Source organism: Equus asinus, chromosome 5 (genome assembly GCF_041296235.1).
Source record: "Equus asinus isolate D_3611 breed Donkey chromosome 5, EquAss-T2T_v2, whole genome shotgun sequence".
Classification (NCBI taxonomy): domain Eukaryota; kingdom Metazoa; phylum Chordata; class Mammalia; order Perissodactyla; family Equidae; genus Equus; species Equus asinus.
The window spans coordinates 20298515-20315224 of NC_091794.1; the positions used below are offsets into that span (position 1 = coordinate 20298515).

The 16710-nt window shown below is 38.8% G+C and overlaps 1 protein-coding gene across 4 annotated transcripts in view; it reads right to left on the reverse strand.

Annotated features, from left to right (window-relative positions):
• Positions 1 to 2106: 2106 nt before the first annotated feature.
• The window catches only part of IGSF11 (immunoglobulin superfamily member 11), a 120015-nt gene continuing 105411 nt past the window's right edge, over positions 2107 to 16710 (reverse strand). For 3 of the 4 annotated variants that reach the window (XM_014829045.3, XM_044771553.2, XM_070508919.1), the window contains 3 exons: positions 7196 to 7318; positions 6007 to 6157; positions 2107 to 4439 (listed from right to left, as the gene is read on the reverse strand). In XM_014829045.3, the coding sequence (XP_014684531.1) occupies positions 3995 to 4439; positions 6007 to 6157; positions 7196 to 7318 (719 nt within the window). In that variant the 3' untranslated portion in view covers positions 2107 to 3994. The remainder of the gene's footprint in view (positions 4440 to 6006; positions 6158 to 7195; positions 7319 to 16710) is intronic. The other variant, XM_044771552.2, reaches the window with a different exon arrangement.

The window sequence follows — 16710 nt, forward strand, 5'->3', positions numbered from 1 at the left end:
TCAGAAATAGAGTGAAACTTCCTCAACTGATAAAAAGCATCTACAAAAACTTACAACACCATACTTAATGGTAAAAGAATGAATGCTTTCCCCCTAAGACTGGGAACAAGGGCTATCACACTCCCTACTTTTATTTAACATAGCACTACAAGTTCCAATCATTGACATAAGGCAAGAAAAACAAAAGGCATACAGATTGAAGACCAAGAAATAAAACTGTTCTCATTTGCAGATAACATGACTATGTATGTCGAAAATCCCAAGGAATCTACAAAAAACAAAACGAAACAAAAAACCAAACTCTGAAGAAGTGAGTTCAGCAAAGTTGCAGAATATAAAATCAATACAAAAAATTCAATCACATTTCTATTTACTAACAACAAATAGATAGAAACTAAAATTTAAAACACAGTAACATTTACAATTGCTTCAAAGAAAATTAAATAATTTAGGAATAAATCTAATAAAACATGTACAGGATCTGTATCCTGAAAATTACAAAACGCTGATGAAATAAATGAAAGAAGACCTAGACAAAAGGAGACACAGGTCATGTTCATGGGTTGGAAGACTCAATATAGTAGAGGCCAGTCCTACCCAAATTGATTTATAGGGTTAATGCAATTCGTATTAAAACAGCAAGGTGTTTTACAGGCATAGACTGTCTTATTCTAAAATTGATATGAAAAGGCAGAGGACCTGGAATAGCTAAAATGATTTGAAAAAGAAGAATGAAGCGGAAGGAATCACTCTACCAGACGTCAACGCTCGTTAAATGGCTACAGTGGTCAGCATACTTTGGGTGGAGGAACAGACAGAGAGATCAGTGGAACAGCTACAGAACTCAGAAAGAGGTCAACACGAATACATCTAAATGATTGTTTTCAAAAGGCCAAAGCAATTCACCGGAGGAGGAAGAATAGACTTCAACAAATGGTGCAAGAGCAACTGCGCTCCTAGGCGTTTATCTCAAAGAAATGAAAACCTACATTCACATAAAGACTTGTAAGAAATGTTCACACTAGCTTTATTTTTAATAGCCCCAAACTATAAACAATTCAAATATCCTTCATATCATTCAATGAGTAAATGGTTAAACAAACCATGGTAATCTGCACCATGGAATACCACTCAGCAACAAAGGAATGAACTATTGACACATGCAACAACTTGGATGGTTCTCAAGAAAGTTATGCTTGGTGAATAAAAGCCAAGCCTCAAATGTTACATACTGCATGATTCCATTCATACAGCATTCCTGAAATGACAAAACTGTAGAGCTGGAAGACAGATCAGGGATTAGGGACTTGGGAAGGAAGGAGGTGGCTGTGACTACAAAAGTGCATATAACTAAGTGCAAGCACACACGCACACACACGCATAAGTGCACTATAACTGCTGAAATCTGAATAAACTTGATGGATTGTATCCATGTCAATTTGTGAAACCGTATAATAGTTACACAAGATGTTACCCTTCGGAAAAATTAGGTGAAGGGGATATGGGAATCTCTATTATTTCTTATAACTGCATGTAAATATATAATTATCTCAAAATAAAAAGTTAAAGGAATGAGTCAATATATATCAAGAGCCACAATCAATCAGGGTCATAACTTTCTGAACGGAAACTTCGCAAATCCAGTTGAGAAATCATCAGTCATTTATCTACTCAACACCCATATTAGGCACTGTGCTAGGTAATGAGATTCAGGGGTGAAAGTCATGGGCTTTGTCTTCATGAACTTTCAGACAGGAAATATGAAAACAGCTCAATGGATGAAAAGGACCATTAAATCTTCAGTCATACACGTGAGAATTGGACTCAAATTTCTAACAATAAGAGTAAGGTGAAATAATTTTGGAATATTATATGCTCACTATAGTCATTATGAATAGTATTTAACAGAATGGAAAATGCTTATAACATTAAGGGAAACATTAAATACAAAACCATAGAATATATAACTATGTACTGGGGGGCTTTGGGGAGAAAAAGGAGAAAAAAAGAGAAAAAAGAAGAAGATTGACGACAGATGTTACCTCAGGCACCAATCTTTTTAAAAAAAAACCATATATTCATTAGTAATTGATAATTAAAGACAACTTGTTTTTATATGAATAAACTTTTATTGAATTTTAGATAATTAGAAAGAATAAAGAATTGCAAGATAAATGCTTTCTAAACAACATCTGATAGTATCAGCTTTTCTGTCATGGTATTTTTACTTTCTTTATAAAAAGTATAGACATTCATTTATTTAAATTTTTACAAAGTCAAGAACCATCAAATGGAAAAAATAAGTAATGCTAAAGTAAATTCAGCTTCTCATCAATATTGGAATGGTTGCAATGGTTAGGTTCTGAGCTTAGCCCTCTCAGAAAACGAATGTACGCTGCAGCTGTTGGGTTCCATTTATTCAAATAGGTCTGAAAATCGGGAGGCCTTCCCTGTGACAACTGTGATTACAGGAAAAGAGGGCAAAAAGGGAAAAAGTGGGAAGAGGGAGTGAGACGAATTGGGATAGAAAAGCTACTCATCAAATCACAAGCTCAGTGTCGTAAATAATTTAGGAAACAAATTTGGGAAGAAATCATTCATGTGTTGCTCAAAGTGTGATTAAGGCGAATCAGCCACCAATGCAAGTATGGGCAGATCCACACGGCACAAATAGAATGAGGAGTTTGTAAATTATCTGGTGAACTGCAAGGCCAGCCAAGCCAGGTAATTAATCACAAAAGGAGCCTCTTTACAGAGGTGTAAAACGCAATTGGGCGAAATTGCAACCCTGAGCTGTGATGAATACAGGGCAGACCCTCCCAGGAGCATATCTGAAGACATGCCTTTTGTCTCAGTCTTATCTCTTTTGCAAAATAATTATTTGGAAAAGAACAAAACAACTCCTGCCCTGCCTGTAACAACCTACTAACCTCGACTTGTCAAACAAGGAGAAAGTTATCTACCTCAGTACAAAAGGCAGCAGGTGCTGCCCTCATTAAGAGGAACCCACTGCGATAGCCAGGGAGGCCTGGACAGCCCAGCTCTGCGAGGCTGTCAGCAAGCGGACACCCCTGAGACCTGCCTTCCTGCTCTCGTGCTGCCCACTCAACCCAGCTCTTCCGCGATGGGCCTCCTGCTGGGCTCTGTGAACACTCACTGCACATGGTGTCGCCTTTGCTTTGCTAGCCCAATGCCTCTCATGTATGATTTTTAAAAACCATTAGTTTTCTTTAAAAAAAATTTTTTTCCAGGAAATAATGAACAGTAAACGTCACAGACCTGTAACAGACCCTAGAAAAACATAGACAGGCAAGAATCTGTCCGTATAGCAATATTCCAAATATGAAATTCATGGTTCTGGAGGAGATAAATAAATAAATAGGAACGGGCTTCTCAGAGAAGTTTCTTTTGTTTCCCCCTATTTCTTACTGAATTTTGTTTGTGCAAAAAGTTTTGATTCTATGATACAAGAGGCAGCCCTGTGGGGACCGATATTAACCATTTCTGCCATTAAGCCCTCTCCAAAGAGGGGACGGGGGAGGCAGAATGTATCCCAGGGCTGCTCATTACTTTTACTAAAGACGCCTATCTTTTTAAATCATTTCATTATTTAAATTCTGTCTGGCACTTTAGTCTCTTGAACAATTATTAAGTTAGGCATGAATTAAAGAACCAGCCCATCTGGACTGCAGTTTCAGCTTTAAGTGCTATTCTGCTCTCGCATCTTTTTCCTTGGCTTGGCACATCTTTGAGATCCAGCTTTTTGAATAGAATCCTGGGACAGCTGTGGTGGTGAAACAAGTCTTCATGGTGGAACATTCCAGTTCATTACACAACTCTTAGTGGCCAGGTAACAGCACTGCCTGCTTCTTTGTGCTTTTTACTGGTATCGTTACAAGGAAAGTGTTTCTTTCCGAGCGCACGCCCACCCTCCCCTCCCCCTTGCATGGGGCAGTCCACTGATTCTTTCCTGAATGCTCCGTCCACTCACGTCCTATACCAGGGACCCGGCCCGACTCTGGGCTGGCACCATGACAGGAACAGCGCCAATTCGCTCCAGGGTTGCTTGGCTGACGGTGTAGGAGTGTGTGTGCTGAGGCCGCGGCTTCCTGCTGACTGAGCCATTGCTCCTGGATACGACCTGTGGTGGCGACCCTCTGTTGGCTGTCACTACCAGAGTCTTATGTGGAGCTGGGACCAGATGGCTCCCATTAGCATAGATGGATGGTATATTGGCATTGCCTGAGTGGAGGGAGAAAGACTGGCGCAAGTCACTGAAGTGGTTGAGTGACTCCGTGTTTCTGTGAACTTTCGGATTGCTGCTCCAGTACTGACTGTTGTAGGTGTTAGAAGAGGTCAACGTGTTGTTCTCTGAGGAGGATATCTCAGTGTGGAATGCTTTGGCAGAAGAAGAACATTTAGGTGGAAGATCATCCTCTCTGAAACGGAACAAAAATAAAATTGTTGTTAGGATTCACTTGAGGTTTACCCTCCCTCCTGCCCAGAACTCTTTCCTCTTAAGTTACGGCCAGTGTGTCTGCAAGATACAAACCCTCAGGACAGACCATATTATGCCGAAAGCAAACCCAGCAGTCCTGGTGCCTCAGCTTTGACATCCATTCCCTTTGAGACAATGCTCAGGAAAAATAGTTCCCTCAGCTTCTCAATCTCCAAGAGAAAAAAAAGGTAATACCAAATCTCTCAAAGACCATGCCTTCCAATATAACTGAAAAAGAAAAGTATATATGTGTGCCTGTATATATATGTACATGTTTATGTATCTTGATATATGTGTGTGTGTCTGTGTGTGCGTATAAATTTTTTTTTTCCCTCTAAATAGGAAAATAGTCCATGAAGAAATCCGCTGAGCCAGCTGCTGTAAGATAGCTGGGAAACCAAACCCCGGATATGGGGAACTCCAGGAAATGGTTAGAGCTGCCTGACTTTCTTACACTTCGGGGTCTGAGATATCACTGTGGTGTGCTGATGAGAGGATTTCCTTGGTAATCTGATGCAGGGATGAAATCTAACCCCACAAAGTCCTAACCCTTAAGAATTACAAGAAGCTAGGAGAAGTCATTAATTTAATTTAACATGTTAACTAATTCATTTCACATTTATTGAGCAGCAGGCATTCTACTAGATGTTTCATGTTAAAAAGACACAGCTCCTATAGCCAAGAAGATTATGGCCAAACGGGGGTGACAAAAATGCAAGAGCATCTGCAAGTCTGAAAGGCTCAACTTCTGTGAGGAGGTGATGCCTGGACTAGACCTGAATCAGATCAAGGAATTTACCGAAGGGTTGGATGAAAAGGGAAGGAAGAGGGTGGAGGCTTGTGCAAAGACCCTGAGGCATGAGAGAATACAAAACAGACTGGAACACAAAGGGATCAGGGAAGCAGGGAAAGATCCTGAAGGGCCGTGTATGTCATGCTAAGCAGACTGGAGTCATTAAAGCACTTTCAAAAGGATATAACGTGATGCAATCTGACACTGAGCTTGAACCCCCATATCTCGACAATTTGCCAAGAGTCACTTCTCTTTTTTCTTAAGACGTTCATATTCTTAATGGAACTGTCTTTCACACCAAGCCATCCTGCTTTGGCCTCAGTGGACACAGGTACCGGTATGCTCTTACGGTGTTCCTTCTTGCTTTATGCTCTCATCCCTTATAAATGCCAATGTTAAACACAGGTTTTAAACTAACTTTTCTACTGTGGCAGCCACCTAACCCCACCTGTCCTGGAGATGGGGAGGAGAGGGGAACTTCTTCCCTTGGGTCCTCCTAGTTAGGCACATGCTCTACCCTCCTCCCCTTTCATGATCCAGTAAATAAAACTGAGTAGCACCATGAGGAAAAATGATATAACATACAAGAAAATATTATTTGGCTGCTTTAACTATCTTGGACATCACAGTCATAAGATTAGCAAAGAAATTGTAGCTGCCAAAATGAATAGAAATGGACATTAGTTATGCAAGACAAATTATCTGACACACAAACCTTATTTCATTGGGAATTTCTTCTTCCTCCTCCTCCTTATTTTTGCTTCTCCAGTAAAAGAATGCCCCTAAAATTAGTGCAATGCAAAAAATGATAATGACTGCACCAGTGCCAATGGCTCCAGCTACTAGTCCAATGCTCCTGGGCTGGGCTGCAAAATATATTTAAGGTAGATTTAAAGAACCAAAAAAGAAGCGAGAAAGAGAGAAATGGCATATACACATGCAACTTTATAAACTACTATAGAATCTTCTTAAAATGTACAAAATTGCCTAATGTAGTCCATCCATATAAAGCGAAACCTCAGTTAACTTTCTGTATCCCCAGTCGCTGGGACTAACACACAGTAGGTTCACAGACATTTACTGAAGGAATGAACCTTACATGGCTCAGTGTTTCAGGAGAGCAACACCTAGAGTGGAGCAGGAAAAGGATGCTCGCCTGCCTGATCGGCCCAAAGGAACCCTGGCAATCGGTGGGATAACTTAGCACCTCCTCCCAGCCAGACCACTCCCGTCTGCAACGGGTATTCAAATAACCCAGAATTCTCCACTAAAGAGAAAACTTCTGCACTTCTTATTTATGACCTGGCCACCTAACAAATAAGGAGATGTAAGGGATACAGAGAAAATGCAAGGAGGTCTTGCCATGGCTGTAAGATCCCCACAAATTTTTATAACATCTGTAGTACTATATAATCAAAACTGACTTGATTCTAAGGATCCTGAGGAGAAAGACATTTTGTCATAAAGAAGATGTCACATTGCTGAGGCTGGAAAGTATACTAATACATTTATAAAATATTTTCTTTTTTTTTTTAAAGATTTTTTTATTTTTTTCCTTTTTCTCCCCAAAGCCCCCTGGTACATAGTTGTATATTCTTAGTTGTGGGTCCTTCTAGTTGTGGCATGTGGGACGCCGCCTCAGCGTGACTCCATGAGCGGTGCCATGTCCGCGCCCAGGATTCGAACCAACGAAACACTGGGCCACCTGAAGCAGAGCGCGCGAACTTAACCGCTCGGCCACAGGGCCGGCCCCTAAAATATTTTCAATAACGATTAAAACCGAAAGAATTTCTATTTCATCTTTGAACAACCTAAAAACAATTCAGCAGAACTCTTCATTTCCTGGTTTGACAGAGACCTTGGCGTCTCAGACCCAGAGTGGACTCAGAATTTTACATACTTACGTGAAATAACCTGGAGATCCAAAAGACAGCTGCTGGTTCCAATGGCATTAGAAGCCACGCACTGGTACAAACCTGAGGACAGTGCACTGATGTTGCGGATGGTGACTGTGCCCTGGACCTGATCTGTCACAAAAATAATAATCAAGTAAGGATTTAGGAGAAAAAATATGAAAACCAAAGAAATTAGCAGAAGATAAGACTATAAAAATAGACAAACACTGAAGAGCTATAATAGCTGTTTTTGAAAAAACTTTTTTGGTTCATGAATGCTAAAGACTAAAACCATGACATCACATTAAAGACTGGAGCTACAGAGCACTGTCCTAATTAAGGGCAATCTTACGCCTTAATCTGCAGATTAGTGAGAGGTCCTAAATGTTAGCAGCCTTCCCTGAGGAAACAGTGGCTAATGCCTATCCTAAAGAATTTACGATCAGTAACACCAAATTTTAATTCTGAGGAAAGGCAATAACATAAAGATGAGGTTAAACTTATTACAATAATGTTCACTTCATAGTTGATGGAAAAAGTATCCACTCTGTGCTCAAGGGTGCAGACTGTTACACCCAACAATCATTATAACTGTCTGTGTAAGTCCAGATTTTCCAAGCAGACACCAAGACAAGGTTTACCGGAGGAAATGCCAGTAAAGGAAGCAGAGAGGAAGCTGGAGAAGCCCTGAAATTCTAGGAATTTGATCAGCTCACACAGAACCAGCAATTTTGTTAACATTTCCGTAGAGGTAATTTGGGAAATTTTTAACAGCTGATGTAAGTGGCATTCTGGCATGTAGAAAGAGGTAAACTTTAAAGATTCTTGCTTTATAAAGTTATTTTTAAAAGGCGAAGTCACTGTTCTCCCCTTTGTCTCTATAGATGCAGACTCCTCAAGTAGATGGATGTAAAAACGTCTTCTGAACCGAGGCTGACATACCATGCTAGACCTAACTCAGGATGTAATCAGGGAATGAGGCAGACGGCGTTGGCAAGAGGGGATTTACCAGAAGCAGAACAGGGCTGCCCATGTGGTCAAGGCCAAGTGGAGACGGGAGCATGCCTTCAGCAAGCCCCAGACTGTTCCCAACCACAAGCATGTGGCTCTTTCTGACACAAGATGGACTTAAGTCCTCAATCTGTCACTTCACTTGGCCTGCTCTGGCACAGAAGTAATTTGTTGAAATGAAGTTAGGGAATAAATGTTCTTTGGATCCTCTTTCTTTTAAAGAATAGGGAAAGTTCAACTGCGTGGAACTACAGTTTGGGAAGCACAAATGACATCACACCCCACTGTTTCAGTCCACAGCAACACTGCAGCCCACACAAGCTGTGCACTTGCACTAGAAAGTCCTTCCGAATCAGAGAGAAACACATATAAGTGTACACTCCACTTCCACCCTTTCTCCCAGATCCAAACCGCCTACAAGATGGTGCACTGGCTGAGAGCATATGTTCTAGACTCAGACAGCCTGGGTTGGAACCTGTTCTACCACCTACTAGCTATGCGTCTTGAATGTGTCACGTTCTCTTCATCTGTGTTTTAGTTTGCTCATGTGTGACATGGAGCTACCAACATGCCCCCGCCTTCTAGGTTACTGTGAGGATTAGATGACATAATGCGTGTAGCAAGCTCATGACGGTGCCTGGTGATGTGTCCATGTGGGAATTCCTTCCTGGCATTGCTTTGGAAATTTGTCTTTTCCTGAATCATAAGAAAAACCAGTCAAGAAATTGGGAAAATGTCAAATGTCTCCAAATTCCCAATAGGTATTAATGCTCAGGATTTGAGGTTGAGAGATAGGAGTTCCTAAATCATAAATTATTATATATTTTTCGTATGATTTATTTATTTTTAAATAATAATGAGTGACCATAATAATAATAGTGAGTCATTTCTTATATAAAAGTTTCAGAAGTACTATGTGGAAAAAAATAATGAATGCATGATTTATTGTTATCTGAAGCAATATGACAAAATTATTTATGTCAATGATATGCAAAAAATGATTGCAACCTGATACATTTGATAATAAAAAATAGTAAAAAGGGAACATCAACACAAAATAAATGCCAAATTAAAATCTATGTAAAAATTCAAAGATAACATCAGGAATTCTAAAATAAAATTTGAGACGCCGGCTCCGTGGCTGAGTGGTTAAGTTCGCACGCTCCACTGCGGTGGCCCAGGGTTCGGATCCTGGGCGTGGACATGGCACCGCTCGTCAGGCCACGTTGAGGTGGCATCCTACATCCCACAACTAGAAGGACCTGCAACTAAGATATACAACTGTGTACAGGGGGGTTTGGGGAGATAAAGCAGAAAAAAATAAAATAAAATAAAATTTGAAAACACTATACAGCATTAAGTGAATTACCCAGTAGCCTTGATCTTTGTTTCATGCCAAATTTTCCAGACATAGGACATTTCATTTCATTTTTGTGTTGATGTTGGTTGAACTAAGATGTAGATGGAGAAGGGACAGGGGAGAGAACCCGTCCCCATTAAGAGAATGTCCAAAGCGCCTTCGAGGCAGATGTTAGGACAGACGTTGCTTCATATTAGCTCATTTCCTTTATTTAATGATGAACATATTTTGTCTGTTTGCCCTGATTTTGGTTTTGCCATTGAAACAGATACTACTTTTGCCAGTTCAGATTTTAAATCCATTTCTGATTTCATGTCAGTGTATTCCACAGCAACCTTCCCATCTTCCTCTCTTTGCCTTTCTGCTGTTAAAGTATTTACAAAGAACTCAAGTCTATAGCAAATATTCAAACTCTGGAAAACACCAATGAACATTACTGGGCAATATTTGAATAATTTAATATTTGGATCCCCTGGTATTAACAATATTCTACAGAATCATGCATCATGCATCAAAATTACCAAGCTAAGGACTTATTTTGCTTCTAAAACTTATTTCTTAGAATACCACCCATAGCATTTATATAAAATATACTATAAAATATGTATAAAGAGATTAATATTTATTTGCAAAAATGACTCACCATTAGCAACAAAGAGTCATGAACACACACTCCCAACATGGCAACAGCTACGAGCAAGCCTGACTGATTGGCCTGTGACTGCTTCTCTCCTACACGCTTCTGTCCGGCTCCCAGAAATGTTGACTCTGAGTGCTCTTGTTTTTAACTTGACATCAACAGATTCTTTAGAATCAGTATATTTCTATGTTGATTATTAAGCTTTAATCCTCAAAGGAGAATGGTACTTAGTGCCTAAGAAATGTTACCTGTTACCATTATAATTATTTTAGTCACCATCCAGAAGTCCCAGAGGACTATTAACTCACTCACTACCTTCCTCAACCAAACCTCTAAGTATTCTTTCTCTAAGTTACTATAGTTACTGTTCATTCAATGGCCTAAGACAAGAATCTGAATGAACCTTCACACTTCGCTGGGTCCCAACATCTAATCAAGCCCCATGTCTTGTTGATTTTGCCTTCAGTCTCTCTTGAACCCACCCTGCCTCCTGTCCCTTCTCCATCCCCACCACAAGGGCCTTAGTTCAGGCCCTCATCATTTCTTGATGGAGCTGCTATCAAAGCCTCCCATCTATGACCCAGCTGCCAATCTCTCACCTTGATTGCTGAAGCTGTTTCTAGAATGCACATGTGGATATCTTCTCTTGCTTCATAAATGCCACTGAATACCCACAGTCTCAAAGACAACATCCAAACTCCTTGAATGTTATATAATGCCTTTCACAACCTGGACGCGAACTTGCCAACCTCCTTTCTGGCCAAATCCCCATGAATCTTTATGTCAGCTTTATAGATCTTCTCACTTAAAACTGTTACACTTTTACACTGGCAAGATTTTATTTACACAAATGCTTCCCTCTATTGATAACACCCCCTTTTACCTGCTAAAACTGCTACTTCCTACTTTAAGATCATTTTCTGCTCAGGAATCTCTTTCCCTATAAAGTTCTTCCTAGACTCTTCAGGGGGAATTAAAACTTCTATCTTTTTAGTTTTACAGCACAGTAAACATTTTTATAGCATTAAACCTGTAGTACTATAATTATCCCTTTATATCTGTCCTCCATTGACAGTGAGCTCTAGAATGGAGGTGCGTCTCTTTATATTTATATTTCTCTGCCTTCCCCAACAATCCACCCTGAGGTAATTGCACAGAATAAGGGTTGTGCCTGTGTATTTGCACATACACACACACATACACACCTATCTAAAGAATGGACAAATGTATAACCAAGTGAACAGAGTTGTGATAATCACTGGTATTTAATTTTTTAAAGAAGGAGGAGTACTGAGCATTGCCTGGGACTTGTTTATGTCAGAAGGCAAAAAGCAAGGGGGGAAACCTGTCTTTAGTCAGAATAACATCTTGATGAAGACAAAATAAGCGCCTGTTTATTCAGCAACTTAAGTGGGTGAAAACTTTGTTACTCCCCATGAGAGAATTATGGAACCACTCTCACTGGGAGAGGACTCGGCAGTGGCAGTTCAAGGAGGAGAATCAAGGTCCCTGAGGCTTCCAAGCACGGCGGGCGAATGGGAGTGCTGTCTATCACCAGACCTTGGGCAAACCTGGAATCTTCTCTGGGTTTTCTCCCCTGTAGCTTGACAGTGTTGGACCGTGGTGATATTTAAGATACTCTCCTGCTCTACATGATGTCTATACAAAGTAGTGCACAGAGTTCTCAAGCAAGCAGGAGAGTTTATCATCTCTCTTCACCGCATTAAATTATGAAAGGATGAGGACAACAGAGGAAGTCCCAGGAACCAAGAAGGAAAAATGCATAATTTATAAAGAACACTCAAATAATCAGTAAAAGGCATGGGGAGAGGGGAAGTTAAGAAAAATCTCAGTAAATAGAAAACAAAATAAATAAAATAAAATATCAGAAATTAATCTAAATATATCCATAATCATAACTAATGTAAATGGATTCAATCAATCAGAGGATAGAGGCTCTCAGATGGCAGATTGAAAACCAAACTAAATCCAGATACATGCTGCTTATAAGAGATAAACCTAAAATATAAAGCACAGAATCATGAAAGTAAAGGAACCATAAAATAGAAACATACTAACAAGAATCAACCAAAGGAAGCTACTATAGGAATTTTAATAAGTTAAAATAAGGCAAAAATGAATATTAAACATAGAGAATCAGTGAGATGTAACAAACGTGCAAGTACCTAATGACATGGGCTCAAACAGATTTTTAAAAATTGGCATAAGTGCAAGAACAAATTGACAAATCCAGAGTCCTACTGTGTGATTTTTAAAAACACCTCTTTCATAAAATAATAGCTGACAGATAAAATATTGGTAAAGATATAGAATACTTGAATAATACAATTAACATGTTTCATATGAGAGAGATATATTCCTATCTCCTAGCACCTGCAACTGGACACAATAGCTCTTACTACTCTCCGCCTCGCTCACTCCACTCAGAACACGCTGGTCCCTTTGCTGTTTTTCAAAAACACCAGGCGCGCTCCTGCCTCAGGGCGTTCATGTGGCTGTTCTCTCTGTCTGGAATGCTCTCCAGCCCTCAGAGTCACATGCGGCCTTCCTTCAGCATCTCTAAATCTTTGCTAGAGTATCTTCCTCTCCATGAGGCTTCCCCTAAGCATCTTGCAGCTCCTCAGGCCCCAACTAATCCATTTTATCCTGATCTATTTTCCCCCATAGAATTTATCGCCTTGTAACAAACTCTGCAATTTACTGATTCATTATGTCCGATCTCTACCCACTAGGATGTAAACTCTACAAAGAGAAAGACGTCTATCCTGTTGATGGATGTATCTCCAGCACCTAGAATAGTGTCTGGCACCCAGTAAGTGCCCAACAAGTATCTGGTGAATGAATGAATGAAGAAAAGAAATTAATACAGGTATATAAGAGCATAGATATGGTTTTATAAAGCTGGGATTAGCAGATCAAAAACATAAAAGAGGAAAAGCACAAACAAACAGAATTAGGAATGAAAAGGGGAACATAAATACAGTTTTAACATTCACAAGAGAGGGGCCGGCCCAGTAGCACAGTGGTTAAGTGCACATGTTCCACTTCAGCACCCCCGGGGTTCCCTGGTTCAGATCCTGGGTGTGGACATGGCACCGCTTGGCACATCATGCTGTGGTTGGCATCCCACATAAAAGTAGAGGAAGATGGGCATGGATTTTAGCTCAGGGCCAGTCTTCCTCAGCAAAAAGAGAAGGATTGGCAGCAGTTAGGATTGTCAGCAGTTGGCTCAAGGCTAATCTTCCTCAAAAAATAAAATAAATAAAATAAAATGCACAAGGGAAAAACAATACTAATAATATAAACACCAGTATTTATCAAGTGCTTATACATTCTAAACTTTTTACATTTAATCTTTATTCCACCCCTGTGAAGAAGTTACTGTTACTGTGTCTGTTTTACATATAGGTAAACTAAGGTACAAGGTCACACAGTCGGTGATTCCTGGTGCCAAGATTCCAAACCACCTCCTCTGACTCCAGAACCTGCACTTGTAAACGCACTCTTCTGTTTTCATATAGAGAATACTAAGAACGAGTTGATGCCAATATGAACAAAGTCAGACAGAAGAGACATTTTCTAGAAAAATAGAAAAGATACAAAAAATCTAAACAAACCTACACCATCACAGAAACTGAATCAATAGTCAAAAATCTACCAATAAAACATAACAGCAAGGCAAAGCTTAACAGGTAAATTCTACAAAATCAGCAGATAATATCCATCTCATTCATACTGTTTCAGAGGATAGAAAAGGAGGAAAAGCTGCCCAACTCATTTTATGAGGCCATGTGCAGTCTGATACCAAACTGAACCAGGACAACAGAAGACAAAAAAAAAAAAAAAAAAAGGTCATTCTCACTTATGATCACAGATGGAAAAATTCTATTAAAATATTAGCATACCAAATATAGTAATAAATTAAAAAATAATCACAATCAAATAGACTTTATTCCAGAAACGCAAGGATGTTTTAACATGAGAACATTTATTAATGTAATTCACTTACTGGCATTTTGGGCTGGATATTTCTTTGTTGTGGAGACTATCCTGGACATTGTAGGATGTTTAGCAGCATCCCTGGCCTTTACCCACTAGCTGCCAGTGGCACAATCCTCCCAGCTGTGACAACCAACATTTCTCCAGACATCGCCAAACGAAATTGTCTCTGTTGAGCTCTACTGGTGTAGAGCCCGGCAAACTGTGTCTCATGCACTGTTTCCTCTTACCGGAACCTGGGCCAGTTGTACAGGCCTTAGAAGCACAGACCAAACTGCTACATTTGGCTTCAAAGAATATCAACCTTAAATATAGTTTTCATTTATCTTAGAATTCAAAATGGTTATATACTAAGAGGACAACACTAAATTCACTTTATTATTCCTCCGTATCAAAATGGAGTGTACCTCATGGGATACTGGTTCTCCATTCACTCAACTCTTAAGTATCCACACATAAATTATACAAAGAAAATTTTTTAGTTACTTTTATTTTGACATAATTGTAAACTTACAGAAAAGTTGCAAGGCTACTACACGGAACTCATATATTGTATATCATCTACTCAGATTCAACAGTTGTTTACATTTTTCCCTATTAGGTTTATCATTTTCTCAGTAAATATAAAAATATTTTTCTGAACTACTTAAGAGTGAGTTGAAGACATTATGCCTCTTACCGCTAAGTACTTAGTGACTATTTCCTAAGTACAAAGACATTCTTTACATAATCACAGCAAAGTACCAAAGTCAAAAAATTTAACATTGATACAACAGTATTATCTAATCTACAGTTTAAACTCAGGTTTCACCAATTGTTCCAATAATGTCCTTTATGGTTCTTCTTCCCCATCCAGATTCTAATCTAGGATTTTTTTTTTGGCTTTTCCCAATTTATTTGACCATGGACCCACTTTCCCCCTATATAACTGTGGATTTTTTTTCTATTTTTCTTTATTTCTTGAAATATATTTGACATATAACATTGTGTAAATTTAAGGTGTACAATATATTAATTTGATACATTTCTATACTGTAATATGATTCCCATACTGTAGTGACCTTCATTGAACGTAGTTGTTTTAACTCCTTAGTCTCATTCAATCCGGAACAGTTTTGTCTTCAGCTTGTTTGATGTTTCCTCATGATTAGATTCGGGTTACGTGTTTTTGACAGAATACCACAGCAGTGATGTTGTATCCTTCTCAGTGCATATATCAGGAGGCATGGATATCAACTTGTCACTGGCAATGTTCACTTTAATCAGTTGGTTTCCAATAGTTCTCTGCACTATGAAGTTACTATTTTTTCTTTGTAATTATTAAGTAATTTGTTGGACACACTTTGGGGCTATGTAAATATCCTGTTCCTCATCAAACTTGTCCACTATTTTGACATCAATGATGATTTTATAACTCTATCATTCCTTCTACATATATTAGTCAGCATCCTACCGTAAGAAAATGCTTTCCCTTCCCCCCCCCCAGACTTATTTATATATATATCAGTAGGGATTCAGGAGTTCTCATTTTACTCAACAGATTATGTATTTATTTTAATGTTCAGATTGTCCCAGATTTGTCCAAAAGGAGCTCCTTCAAGCTAGCCCCTATACTCACGGACAATTCTAACCCCTAAATATTATGTCCCTGTCACTAACTGGACTTTCGGGTGCCCTCCCTGGTGCCAAATATTCTTTTAAGAGAATGCATCCTGAGTTTATATTAAGCAACTGCAAACATAATTAGAAAGTAAATCTTCTGAAAAAATCTAAGTTATTTTGAGATTATATGCTGTTTTGAGATCCACTTTATTAATGTAGCTATCAAGAGGTAAATTTAAATTAAAAATCTGACTCATTTAATGCATGTTATTATAATAAATAAAGTTATCCAAAGTAATTCTGATAAGTGATCCAGAGTTTGAAATATACAAGACAAACATTTTCATCTTTGGCATTCGAGTTCATGTTTATAGGTAATGTACCAAAGAATGTTCAAGTTGCAAAGAAGACACCAAACACTTTGACTGATATACAATTATTTAGAAATAAGGAAGTATGGAAGCCTCTTTCCACAGATATTGCTTCACTTACATACAAACAACCACTTTTAAATGTTCATTTTTAATTCTAAACTCAGCCTAATATTTCACAGAAATGTTATAAATAATAGAAATTTAATGCTGATACACAGGACTGTGGCAACGATATTGTTTAATCCCCTTATTTTACAAAGAGGCAACATAGGCCCAGCGAGGTGAACCGTCATCAAACTAGTTACTGGAAAATGTGGAATTTGAATATGGTTTTCAGGATTTCAAAACAATACCTATTTTAAACACGCCACTTACAATGATGAGATTAACAAGTTAGACCACAAAAAAAGCTATTTAGCCCACAGTGTGGCTGAAACATTTAGCAATGAAAAATCAGTAGGGAACAAGAGTATTGCAGTAATCATTATTAGAATAACCCAAAAGTTACTATGCTGAA